This window comes from Xyrauchen texanus, chromosome 44, assembly GCF_025860055.1.
Source record: "Xyrauchen texanus isolate HMW12.3.18 chromosome 44, RBS_HiC_50CHRs, whole genome shotgun sequence".
NCBI classification, from domain to species: Eukaryota; Metazoa; Chordata; class Actinopteri; order Cypriniformes; family Catostomidae; genus Xyrauchen; species Xyrauchen texanus.
This window is the reverse complement of record NC_068319.1, coordinates 11,026,486-11,040,101: the sequence shown is the minus strand read 5'-3', so window position 1 is coordinate 11,040,101 and position 13,616 is coordinate 11,026,486. Positions and strand designations below refer to the sequence as shown.

The window sequence follows — 13,616 nt, the reverse complement described above, 5'->3', positions numbered from 1 at the left end:
GAGGTGCTATGACAGATGATTGCATAATTCAAATGTTATTTCTTATTATTTCAATTTTATCAGTAAAGAAATTCATGAAGTTCTTACTCTTGTGTTGTGACGTAATGTCTAGTTCTGTTGAGGCTTTATTAGTAACCAATTTAGTCACAGTACTGAATAAACACCTAGGATTGTTGTGGTTATTTTCTATGAGTTTGCTAAAATATGCTGACCTGGCAGCTTTTAGTGCCTGTCTGTAGCAACAGACACTATCCTTCCATGCACCACGAAATAATTCGTACCAATATTAATTTTGTATTCTTCCACATGCGCTCCATTTTCCAAGCTGCTCTTTTGAGAACATGAGTGTGATCATTGTACCATGGACAATACTTTAACATAAAATATCAGTCTTGGTTAATTTTACAACTGTATATTTATTAACTAACATTAACAATTAATTAGTTATTAATAAATTCTGTAAAAAAATATTTTGTTCATTGTTACCATGATACCTAATACATTAATTAATGTTAACAAACGGAACCTTTTTGTAAACTGTAAAATAACTTTTGGAGACACCTGCTTTGTTGTATTCATGTGATGCCCAAAAGTGCTGTCTAGGTAGGCAGCTCACTAAAATTTGAGACGGGACCATTATCTTCTTTTCAGCACTGGGACAGAATATTCTGGTGTGGTACTGGTACGTATAGTGTGTGAATCATAAGCAGATGCAGACAGTGATTTCAGCACGAGACATCATAGAAGGCCATTACATGACTTTAAAGAACAGAAGAAACTCTTTTTTTTTTTTGTTTTACATCTGCATGCAAGTTGTAGCAACGATTTCATCCTGCTATAACATACCTAGCTAAAGCCAAAGCAAGCGTAGAGTGTGCACAAATAAATATAGCATTTTTATATATATAGCATTTAGCTACCATATATAGCGCTATTTTAATATAAAATAAAAATACGTAAATAATAAGAAGCCAAAGCAGAGGAGTAAATGTTATGATTAATATCGCTAAGTATTGTGATAAACGGGGGTTCAACGACACCTGCTGGTCAAAAGATGTTCTGCAGTCAGGTCTGATTCTGATACAAACTTTAGCTTAGGAATTGTCTAAAATATTCTATTTTTCTTCCATACATGTCAGAGCTCAAGTTTTTTTTTTTTTTTTTTTATAACTACAACACACCAGAACTGCTAATTTAACAGGTGGTAACCAAGACCAAGCATGCAAAAATGATAGTTTTGAAAATAGGGTTTTTCTGCAGTTTGGATTTCTATTTTACCCATACTGAAAAAATAAATAAAATAAATAATGAATCATGGGAAAGTCTCTAATATTTTAATATTAACTTTAAATAACAATATGATTGCTTCTACAACATCAATGTGCCCACTAGACCAATGTGCAAAAAGGGCAGAGACAGAAATTCAATAAACAATTACCTTAAGTTACTATGCATCTTTAATGAATAAAAACAACATACTTAGAATTTTATTTCAGTGTATGTGTTATCCTGTCAAAAAATACCCTAGATAATCAAAATAGGACAAGGTGGCATAAGAGAAATGTCCAATTACTGAAGCAAATGAGATCAAGCAACGCTGGTAGGGCGAAAAAAGATAAAAGAAAAGAACATTTTCTTCTTTAATAGATGGAGACCTAAAAGTCCCTGAGACCAGAATCTAAAAATATCAAAACCTAAAAATTATTCACACGTTTTGAATAATAACTTAAACATTCACTTCTAGAGAGACTTTTAAATTGCAATCTCTATTCATGTAAACTCACAAAATTTGATTGAAAGACATTCTGCGTGTTGAGTCATATTTATTTTAAAGGGAACGAAGTGATTATACTACTTCTGAATAAAATGTGATATCTTAAATTATATTTCAGCTACCCTTGTCTTTGATTAATAGCTAAACCTTCAGTCACCATTTGCATTTATTCATTTAGCAGACGCTTTTATCCAAAAGCGACTTACAAATGAGGAATACAGCAAAACATTTCATAAGGGACGCCACCACGTATGGCTTTACTTTTTTAACAAGCATCACAAGTAAAACTACAGCTTTATATCTGTAACAGTATTTTCAACAAGAAGGGCTTTATCTTGATAGTACATTCATTTCCTCTCCCCGCAAACAGGAATGTGCAATTAACAGTCCGGCTTCGATTAGTTTTGGCCTATAAACCTTGAATTAATATAGGAATAAAAACAGTTAAAAAGGGGAAAGATTTGTAAATTGAAAACATTACAAAGAGATTTCATGTGATAATAAATAGCGCCTTCTTGATGTCTGATCCATATGGTGTCTTTTGCAGCAGTTATAGTCAGTGATCAGTCTGGCTGATTATCAATGCCCAGTGCACAGTGTGTATATGTGTGTGTGTTAGCTCAGAGGGGTCGACTGGATAACCGAGACCTGCTTGGTACAGATTCTTTTCAGTGGTGGAGCCCCACAGCTGTCCTCATCCTCCTGTGCCCAGAACAACAACAACAAAAAAGGAACACTTACAGTACATACTGGTTGTCACAGAAAGTATAATTGAATGTGTTACTAATCGCTGTAGATTTGATGCACTCGGAACTTGAGATCTATCTATTTATTAAAGGTGAGTTACTGTGTAATAGTTTAGTTAAAAATCATGCTGTATAATGTTGAATCCCTGACAAGTTTTGTTCTGTTTTTTCACCTGAGCAGTGAGGGGTAGAAGATCTTCTTTGATCAGTGTTGGTGGCTCATCTGCAACCTCACTTGACTGCAGCAGCGGTTCTAGAAAAAAAGGTTCAATAAAAAAAAAAAGGGGGTCATCTCAGGGTAATATCACTACTAACTTTATAAAAACAACGAGGTGCTCTTATCTCAAACTTATTCAATTTATTGCTTGTAATTTACCAACTGTATACAATGCTACTGCTGTATATAGCATATTGCATTTAACTTCATTTTCTTTAACAATTACTATTCTTTATTAGATGTGTGATACAGTATCTTAGTGTGATTTTCTTTAATAATTTAAAAAGAAAAAGTGCTTATATATATATATATATATATATATATATACACACACACACACTGTATATACACACCAATCAGACACATCATTAAAACCACCTGCCTAATATTGTGTAGGTCCCCCTCGTGCCGCCAAAACAGCACCAAACCACATCTCAGAATAGCGTTCTGAGATGATATTCTTCTCCCCGAAATTGTATAGAGCGGTTATCTGAGTTAGCGTGAGAAGAATATTATCTCAGAATGCTATTCTGAGATGCGGGTAGGCGCTGTTTTAGTGGCACGAGGGGACCTACACAATATTAGTAGTGACTGATTGTATATGTATATACTGATATATATATATATATATATATATATATATATATATATATATATACATATACATATATATATATATACATATATATATATACACACACATATACCAATCAGTCACAACATTAAACATATATACATATATATATATATATATATATATACACACATATACCAATCAGTCACAACATTAAACATATATATATATATATATATATATATATATATATATATATATAAATAGATAGATAGATAGATAGATAGATAGATAGATAGATAGATAGATAGACAGACAGACAGATAGATAGATAGACAGATAGATAGCACATCCTAACTAGATTGCAATTATTGATATAACTATGAAAATGAGTATATAATCTAATCTCTTTACCCATAATTATGATGAATCTGTCATCTCATTAAACTCACGGAATAAATGCAAGGTATGAGCCTCACCCTCCATGCTTTCCTGACCGAGGGTGGGCGGCTGTGGATCATCCGTGCGATAGTCTAGAGTCTGGGGTGCAGGGCTGACGGGTTCACTGGGCTGTGGACTTGAGTTATTGCTGCTATCTGCAGCTATTTTATGCTGGTATGAGTCTGACAGAGAACTCTGGTTGCTGTTGTCCTCTATAAAGGTAGGGGGCAACCATGAGAAGAATATTTCACCATTTAGAGGAACAGTTCACCCAGAAAATAAAATTCTGCTATCATTTACTCACACCATGTGATTTCAAACCTGCACTTTCATGTTTTGAAGAATGTTCAAGCTGCTCTTTTCCACAGGATGAAATCATATAGAGAGCAGAGGCTGTCAAGCTACGATAAGGTAAAAAGCAACACCAAAGAAGTCTATATGATGTGTGGTCTATTTTTCTGAGCAATAGCTTTGTCTGAGGAGCTTCAATGATGTAGAATCTTCTGCAATGTGTCTTCATGCGGCAATTTTGAACATGCGCATGTGCAAATGCAATTTGAAAGATATGTCTACTTTAATTTTAATTTTATGGGCCTATTTTATCTTGACAGTGCCTGGCCGCTATATTTTATGCTTTTGTTGTATGGACACAAGCACCCAGGACATTCTTCAAAACATCTTCTTTCATGTTCCATAGAAGAATGAAAATAATTCAGGTTTGGAATGACACAATGCAAAGTAAATGATGGCAGAATTCTAACTTTTGGAATTATTCCTTGAAAATTCTTTCATCATTTACTCACCCTCATGCCATCCCAGATGTGTGACTTTCTGTCTTCTGCTGAACACAAACAAAGATGTTTAGAAGAATACCTCAGCTCTGTATGTCCGTACAACACAAGTGAATGGTGGCTAGAACTTTGAAGGTCCAAAAAGCATATAAAGACAGCATAAAAGTAATCCATAAGACTCCAGTGGTTCAATCTGTATCTTCCGAAGCCCTTTTTTACTATACATTCTCCTCCTTGCCCAGTAGGTGCTGATATGCACAAAGAATGCAAACAGACAAAAACCAAAGAAGATGTGAAAGTAAAAGTGGAGATTTAGAGTAAAAAGTTACTTAAATATGAATCTGTTTCTCACCCACAACTCTCATATCGCTTCTGAAGATATGAATTTAATCACTGGAGTCCTATGGATTACTTTTATGCTGCTTTTATATGCTTTTTCGACCTTCAAAGTTCTGGCCACCATTAAATTGCATTGTATGAACCTATAGAGCGGAGATATTCTTCTAAATGTTTGTTTGTGTTTAGCAAAAGAAAAAAGTCATACACATCTGGGATGCCACGAGGGTGAGTAAATGATGAGAAAATTTTCATTTTGGGGTGAACTATCCCTTTAAGAACAATAAATATATTTGCATTTGAAGTCCACATGCATTTCTTTTTTTACCTTGAAAGTCTAGTAGTACAGAGCAACTATTATCAGACGTCTCTTCTGTGGGGAAATCTTTGCATTGCATCTCTCCGCCCATAGACACTCTGCTCTTGTCCTTCTAAAAGACGTCAGATTTTATTATAAATACACTAAAAAGGGTTTTGAAAAAACATTCACAAACCTTAAATATGTTATGTTGATTTGTGTGTCTTTGCATTCTGTTCTGTCAGGTTGACATGATGGAAACCACAGGATGAGTACTCATAGAAAACTGCTGCAGGTCATTTGCCACTATGCAAATACTCTAGATGTTGAATGTCACAGATATGACATACCTCCTTTGTGTCGACCACAGGAACCCATTTAAATATTCTTAATGATGTGTCCCCAACGGTGACCCATTTCTTCTCCCTAAAAGAATAATTAAATACATTAACTACGTAACAGGCTTACCATAAAAATTACTTGAGTATTAAGTTAAAAGAACTATCAAGTTTCTATGATTATAACGCAAACGTGCGGAACAGTCAATTTATTCATGAGTTAAACACAATCCAATATCCCTATTAATTTCAATCATAAAAGTGCTTAGTTTTTGCAGGGCTAAATCTGATTCAATGTGTTTGGATTATTAAATACATAACAGATTGTATAAACTAATAATAATTTAAAAAATAACAATAATATCATTTATTTCATGTTAGTGGTAGTCACTGGACACAAGTCCTAAATTTAGCAGATTAATGTTCGCTTTTAAAAGTCCTCTCTAGTCCCTCCTCTTTTTGCCACTGGTCCGTTGAGTGCCTCGTCGTTGGATGTGTTCTCTGTCAATCAAACGACATCCTCTTACGAAACCCCTCCTTCTCCTTTCCGACTGAAGTTTCTCTTTTGAAAAACATTTTACTTTTTCAAAGTGACGTGATGAGGAACGGCAAACTCACCATCTCCGCACTCTCTCGATTACGGCCATCACTTTCTTAATGTCATCTTTAGCGCGGCTTCGGGTCTCAGCGCGGACCGAGCGACCAGACATTTCTCAATTTTATCCGTACTCCTACTAGAATCGTGTCGGTCTTGCCGTACGAGTGGGCAAATCTCGCGAGAACTCATGACCACATTTCAGAGCTTCACAACAGATCCCACCTACATACTAAGGGCACAGGTGGTTATAATCTTTGTATAATGTGTTATCTTTAAATTAAGATGATTGTGCCCATATAAATCCAGTCTATGACTTATTTGCTTACAAAATATGTAGAGTGTAATATAAACTCTTTAGAAGTTCGTTTATTTCAAAATAAAAGTCTTCAACGCTTAAAATGACTGTTGCAGCTTTTGTGCTTAAAGGAATAGTTCGCAACATTTTCTCATCATTTACTCACTTTCATGCCATCCCAGATGTGAAGGACTTACTTTCTTCTGCTGAACACAAATTAAAATTTTAGAAGAATATTTCAGCTCTGTAGGTCCATACAAGTGAATGGGTACCAATATTTTAAAGCTCAATAAGCACATAAAGGCAGCATAAAATAAAATAATATGACTCCAGTGGTTAAAATCCATTTCTCCAGAAGATATGTGATAGGTGCAGGTGAGAAACAGATTCATATTTAAGTCCTTTTTTTTACTTTCAACCTCCACTTTTACTTTAACATTCTTCTTATTTTGTTTTTGGCGATTCACATTCTTTGTGTCCATATCGCCACCTACTGGGCAGGGAGGAGAATGTATAGTGAAAAAAGAATTTATAGTAAATATAGATCTGTTCCTCACACACTTTTTTTATATTGCTTCTTAAGATATGGATTTAACCAATGGAGTCATTGTTCCTTAATGCACGTTGCTTGATTCACGTAAACATTTTTTATATTAAAATACTTTCTACTATCACAGATTAATTTGCAGAGACAGCTAGCCAATAAATAAGCCATTCATAAGTTCAATTTCATGAAAAGTGTAAAACACTCAAAAGTGTCTTTTGAAGTGCATGTAAACATACTTTTAGTTGAACTAAATAAAATAATAATGTAGTTTTTATTTTTAATGTTAAGGCAGTTTTAGTTTGACAGACATTGTACCAATCCAACTTTTGCAAAGTCTGACTAAAAGACCTATAAAATGCTATTGTATCACAGCATCATCCATGTATTCACGTTAATCTAACCACAAAACCAATGACAAACACTTGGATTTATTCATTAAAATCAGCATGCCAAAGCCACTTAATTTTGAAAACCAAGAACAGAGTGGTGTCCCAGTCAACAGCGGCAGAGAGAGTTGTTCACAAAGCAACCTTTAGTTCTTTGGAGCATTAAACACAGTGTCCAGAGCTGTCTGAGCATCCACAATCTGCTGCAGGAGTCTCTGTCTCATTCCTTCATTTGAGGCTTTCTTCAGCATGATCTGCATGTCCTGGATGGCAGCACGGTAACCGGTTACATTATGAAAGACCCGGATTGCACGGTCCCCACTACTCACTAGGAAACGGTTGTTTATGTCAAACTTAAGATTGGTTATCTCTTCGCTGTGAACACTGTGAAACTCTTTCTCTAATTCACCAGTGTTGGCGTTGTACATTGCTATATCACACCCGTTCGATATGGCTACTACACGACCGTCAGGAGACAGGGCTATGCGGCTTCCCTCTGACACCTGACATGGGACAGTCCGGAGCAAGTATGGATCCTGCTGTTTCTTGTACTCCACATCGGTGTTCCACAGCTTCCACGTGCCGTCTTTGGACACGGTCACCATTCTGTAGAGAAAGAGGAGTGGTATGCATTTGTTAAAACCTATTAAGTAAATCACATAAACACTAATTTTGGCACTATTCTGGCACAAGACTAGTTAATATTTATAACATTATTTAATGATTTCTTTAAGACTGCATGGCTTCCCCTTAAATTTTATTACATATGTTACAATGAAGAGTTTAATTTACAAATGATCTCCATAAATTATCCTATAACACTTTTGTTCAGTTCAATATTTTAGTAAATACAAGTGTAAAGTGTCACAGTTATGCAGTCTGCTTTTTTCTACATTAATTTATCCATAGAAGACAGATAGCCATTATAGAGCGCTATTAAAGCCATGTTTTAATTGGAGTCTATGGCAGATACCATTCAATTCAGTGGCACAAAAGGTCAATGTTCATTACACAAGAGACTCGTCATTTTTGGACCCAACTGGATGCTGTGCATCTCTGAAGTCTACGGTTGCTTCATGAGCACTTCATTTGCATTGCAGAAAGCATCTGATTGCTAATTGGACATTTTTGTCCTACCTGGAACCTTCTACATGATGAATGTTTGAGCTCTCATACAGGTGGGACTTTGCGACAAGCGGCCAATAACTAAAAGGTGATGTACATGATTGACAAAGTAAAATTTTAAAGCACTGCTGCGGATCCCAGAGTGTTCAGCGGCCTCAAAAATACATGTTATTTACAAACAGATTTAAAACATTTATTTCAGCTTTCATAATCATATATTTTGCCTATTCGTACTTTGAATTGTCGCAAATGCATATTTGAGCTTAGTTAATTAGTCAATTGAACGTATTTCACAGTTTGAGTAGTTATATTTCTAATATCGCAAATATTGCATACAACAAAAACTGTCATTTGTGCTTTTGCACACTTGAAACGCACCAGCTGCCACTGCATGTTAACAATTGTCTATTAATAAAGATTTTACTAACACAGTATTATCTGGACTTAAGTTATATTAATCTCTATGTAAACAGAAAAGAAGATCTTGCCTGCGGGAGTCATTGGAGAAATCAAAGGAGTAAACGCCAGCTGAGTGTCCCTTAAGATCAAATGCACGGGCAACCTCTTTGAACTCCCCACTTTTCCCAAAGCAAACCTCCCACACCTTCACATCAGGGGTAAAGCCACAGGAAGCAACAAACCTAAAGAGAGGATAAAATGTACCATCATTCAAGCTTAATGTTAAAAAAATGCATGCTCTTAACAGGAATAGTTCAGCCAAAAATGTTTATTCTCTCATCATGTGCTCATGCCATCTCAGATGTGTATGGCTTTTTATCACAAACAAAGATTTTTAGAAGAATATTTAAGCTCTGTGGGTCCAGACAATTAAAATGGTGGTAAACAAAACTTTAAAGCTCCAAAAAACATATAAAGGCAGCATAACAGTCCAGTTACAGTTGAAGTTAGACGTTTATATACACCTTATACATTTATACAGTTTTTCACAATTCCTGACATTTAATCGTAGAAAACATTCCCTGTTTTAGGTCAGTTAGGATAACTATTTTAAGAATGTGAAATGTCAGAATAATATTTCAGCTTTCATTTCTTTCATCACATTCCCAATGGGTCAGAAGTTTACATACACTTTTTTGAATTTGTTAGCATTGCCTTTAAATTGTTTAACTTGGATCAAACATTTTGGGTAGCCTTCCACAAGCTTCTCACAATAAGTTGCTGGAACTTTGGCCCAGACAAAACTTGTGTAACTGAGTCAGGTTTGTAGGACTTCTTGCTCGCACATGCATTTCAGTTGTACCCACAAATTTTCTATTGGATTGAGGTCAGGGCTTTGTGATGGCCACTCCAGTACCTTGACTTTGTTGTCCTGAAGCCATTTTGCCACAACTTTGGAGGTATGCTTGGGGTCATTGTCCATTTGGAAGACCCATTTGTGACTGAGCTTTAACTTCCTGGCTGATGTCTTCAGATACTCCTTCAATATTTCCACATCATTTTCCTTCCTTGTGTTGCCATCTATTTTGTGAAGTGCAACAATCCCTCCTACAGCAAAGCACCCCCACAACATGATCCTGCCACCCCCATGCTTTACGGTTGGGATGGCGTTCTTCGGTTTGCAAGCCTCACTCTTTTTCCTCCAGATATAATGATGGTCATTATGGCCAAACAGTTACATTTCTGTTTCATCAGACCAGAGGATATTTCTCCAGTGTCGTTATAGGACACGTTTTACTGTGGATATAGATACTTGTCTTCCTGTTTCCTCAAGCATCTTCACAAGGTCCTTTGCTGTTGCTGGGATTGATTTGCACCAAACTATATTCATCTCTAGGAGACAGAATGCTTCTCCTTCCTGAGCAATATGATGGCTGCATGGTCCAATGGTTTATACTTGCATACTATTGTTTGTCCAGATGAACGTGGTACCTTCAGGCATTTGAAAATTGCTCCCAAGGATAAACCAGTCTTGTGGAGGTCCACAAATTTTTTTTCTGAGATCTTGGCTGATTTCTTTTGATTTTCCCATGATGTCAAGCAAAGAGACACAGAGTTTGAAGGTTGGCCTTAAAATACATCCTCAGGTACACCTCCAATTCAGTACATATCCTATCAGAAGCTAATTGCCTAAAGACTTGACATCATTTTCTGTAATGTTCAGAGCAGCGTAAAGGCACAGTTAACTTGGTGTATGTAATCATCTGACACACTAGAATTGTGATATAGTCAATTAAAAGTGAAACAATCTGTCTGTAAACAATTGTTTGAAAAATTACTCATGTCATGCACAAAGTAGATGTCCTAAATGACTTGCCAAAACTAAAGTTTGATAATATTAAATCTGCGGAGTGGTTAAAAAATGAGTTTTAATGACTTCAACCTAAGTGTATGTAAACTTCTGACTTCAGCTGTATATTTTGGTCTGTTTTTACCCAAACCGATTGGATCACTTCAGAAGACATGAGTTAAAAACCATTCACTTGTATTGTATGGACCTACTGAGCTGAGATATTCTAAAAATCATTGTTTGTGTTCTGTAGAAGTCATACACATCTGGAATGGCATGAGTGTGAGTAAATGTCAAGAGTTTTCATTTTTAGGTGAATTACTCCTTTAAGATATACTCAAGAGGACCTGTAAGATTGCTACTTGAACTGACCTGCCACATGGAGATATAGCAACATGCGAATTGGTCATCTGATTAGTGTTGATAGTAGCTAAAACATCTCCTTTCAGATCCCAGATCACAATGGTGGTGTCAACAGAGGCAGACATAATAAATTTGCCTGAAAATACGAGCAGAATGAGTCTGCAAGGTTAATAATTAAGTCCACTGATTGTGCACTGCATACTACTATGATAAACATGGAACCTTAAGGTAAAGATGTAATATAACATTTAGTACAGTGCAGACGCATTTACTGGAGTCCACTAACCTGTCTCTGCAATTCCAATGTTAATAACAATCCCCTTGTGCTTCTGTGGAAAATCCTCTGGAGCAGCTTTAAAATTGAATGTCCCATCCTCCTTTTTAATCATCTTATAGATGCGAATGGTCTCTCCGTTGGACAACCAAGTTATGAAGGCTCTAGGGATACAAATGAACCAATCAGCCATGACAGATTGAAACCATAACAAAAAACTACAGTAGATGTATATGATCAAATTAGTTATTGCGCATTTAACGGGATAGTTCACCCAAAAATAAAATTCTCTCATAATTTACTCACTTTCATGCCATCCCTGATGTGTATGACTTCTGCTGAACACAAACAAAGATATGTAGAACAATATTTCAGCTCTATAGGTCCATACTATGCAATGAATGGTGACCAGACCTTTGAAGCTCCACAAATCACATAAAGGCAGCATAAAAATAAACCATACGACTCCAGTGATTTCATATACTGTACGTCGTCTGAAACGATGCAATCACTTTTAGGTGAGAAACAGATCAATATTTCAATCCTTTATACTTTTACCTATTTACTTAAAGTGAAGATTTACAAAAAGAAAGGATTTAAATATTGATCTGTTTCTCACCCACACCTAACATATTAGAGATTTAACCACTGGAGTCTTATGGGTTACTTTTATGCTGCCTTCATGCGATTTTTGGAGCTTCAAATGTCTGGGCACCATTCACTTGCATTGTATGGACAAACAAAGCTGAAATATTCTTCTAAAAATCTTAATTTGTGTTCTGCAGAAGAAAGTCATACACATCTGGGATGGCATGAGGGTGATTAAATGATGAGAGAATATACATTTTTGGGTGAACTATCCCTATAAATGCACAATAACTCATTTTATCATTACTATTCATTTAATGCAGGTTAATGTACCGAGAGTCAGGACTGAACCGGACGAATGTGGCATTGTCAAACTCTATGTTGGCCCGCAAGGACTTGTGATCTCGCTCCAGGAAGTCTTTGGTGCTCCAGATCCTGATGGTACGGTCATCTGCGCAAGACGCAAGGTATTTGCCATTGCTACTAAAATCCAAGCAGGTCACGTTGCCACTGTGACTCTGGAGGAGGGAAACAGGACATATAGGAAAACTAAGTTAACAATTTGGAGGACTTTTAATTTGACATGCACTCAAAGAAGAAAAAAAAAAAAAGCTGAAATCAAATAATAAGCACATCATTTTAGTAATACTGGTTCCCTTTGACATAATTTGGAAGGAAATTACTTTATATGTTTACTATATCAATAGAGCTGTTCAGCTTGTATTCCAAAAACCCGGAAGAGAATTCACCATGGGTCCGAGTTTTATAATGGGGTTTTTGAACTTGTGTGTAAAATAAGGACTGTGGTAAACATTACATGACGACACGTGGACTTTATGTTCTACACCATAAATTACACACAGTAATGACTCAAATGTGTGTTTTCAGCACAATCACCTTTAGAACAGAAGACAGTAGTTGGTGCGTGAATGTGTGCTGCTGCGGTCTTTCCTTGCGGGGGCGCTGTTGTTGCTTCTGCTTTTTTGAAGGCGCTTTCACTGCATTTTCTTCCACTGTAACATTATCCAACAGTTTTTGAAGAAATACCATAAAAGAAATGCCCTTAAAACATAAAAGCCTGGGCTATACCCGACAGTACCTTCAAAACAACGTTTGAGAAAGAACTGTGATCTCAACCGATATGAAGTCACATCCAAAAGTAAACTTATGCATGTAAAAAACCGGAGGAACTTACCTGGTGCATCTGTGTCTTTTTTCTGTTCATTCTGCTCAGATAATTCACCTTTCTGTCTGCCAACAGCCACTGCAACTAGAATAACCAGCGCACCTATTAATACTGATAGTGCAAGAATCGCACCAAATTCCATCTTGGCGAGATTTGTGCCACGTTATCAATCCAAGATCGGAAGCAGACTTAGGACCGGCTGATCTCTATGTTATCGGTTCTCTGTAACTCTAGTCGCTCTTGGTTCCACTTTATTCTAGTGACTCGTTGGCAACTTCACTACTGCAGCATTACCGTGTTAATTTACTGTCCTGCTGGAACAAACGCATTAGTCCAAAACGAATATCGCTTGTATTTGTTTTTTTTAAAAGCAATGACTATGTTTTTAAGTTACATTAATGAAATTAAACTCAAACTCGGGGTGTTTTGTCAAATAATTAATTGTATAGCTTATACGGGTCAAAAGCCGTTTCGCTTGGCAAGTGCGCATG

General features: G+C 36.1%; 2 protein-coding genes across 4 annotated transcripts; both read right to left on the bottom strand.

The window, feature by feature from the left end:
- Positions 1-1,327: 1,327 nt before the first annotated feature.
- On the bottom strand, positions 1,328-6,280 carry bcl7ba (BAF chromatin remodeling complex subunit BCL7B a). Of its 3 annotated transcripts, none has more exons than XM_052117744.1 (6): positions 6,134-6,280; positions 5,528-5,603; positions 5,208-5,310; positions 3,764-3,964; positions 2,694-2,773; positions 1,328-2,476 (listed from the first exon to the last, which is right to left on the bottom strand). In XM_052117744.1, the coding sequence occupies exons 1-6, from the start codon at positions 6,223-6,225 to the stop codon at positions 2,390-2,392; spliced, it is 639 nt and encodes a 212-aa protein (XP_051973704.1). In that variant the 5' UTR covers positions 6,226-6,280; the 3' UTR covers positions 1,328-2,389. The 3 variants fall into 3 exon arrangements, with proteins under 3 accessions (XP_051973704.1, XP_051973707.1, XP_051973706.1); XM_052117747.1 differs by having other exon boundaries at positions 3,791-3,964; XM_052117746.1 differs by having other exon boundaries at positions 5,208-5,307.
- Positions 6,281-7,227: 947 nt separating this feature from the next.
- Positions 7,228-13,616, bottom strand: tbl2 (transducin beta like 2). The gene is made up of 7 exons (XM_052117770.1): positions 13,135-13,616; positions 12,837-12,952; positions 12,273-12,457; positions 11,364-11,515; positions 11,087-11,213; positions 8,955-9,107; positions 7,228-7,947 (listed from the first exon to the last, which is right to left on the bottom strand). The coding sequence occupies exons 1-7, from the start codon at positions 13,265-13,267 to the stop codon at positions 7,488-7,490; spliced, it is 1,326 nt and encodes a 441-aa protein (XP_051973730.1). The 5' UTR covers positions 13,268-13,616; the 3' UTR covers positions 7,228-7,487.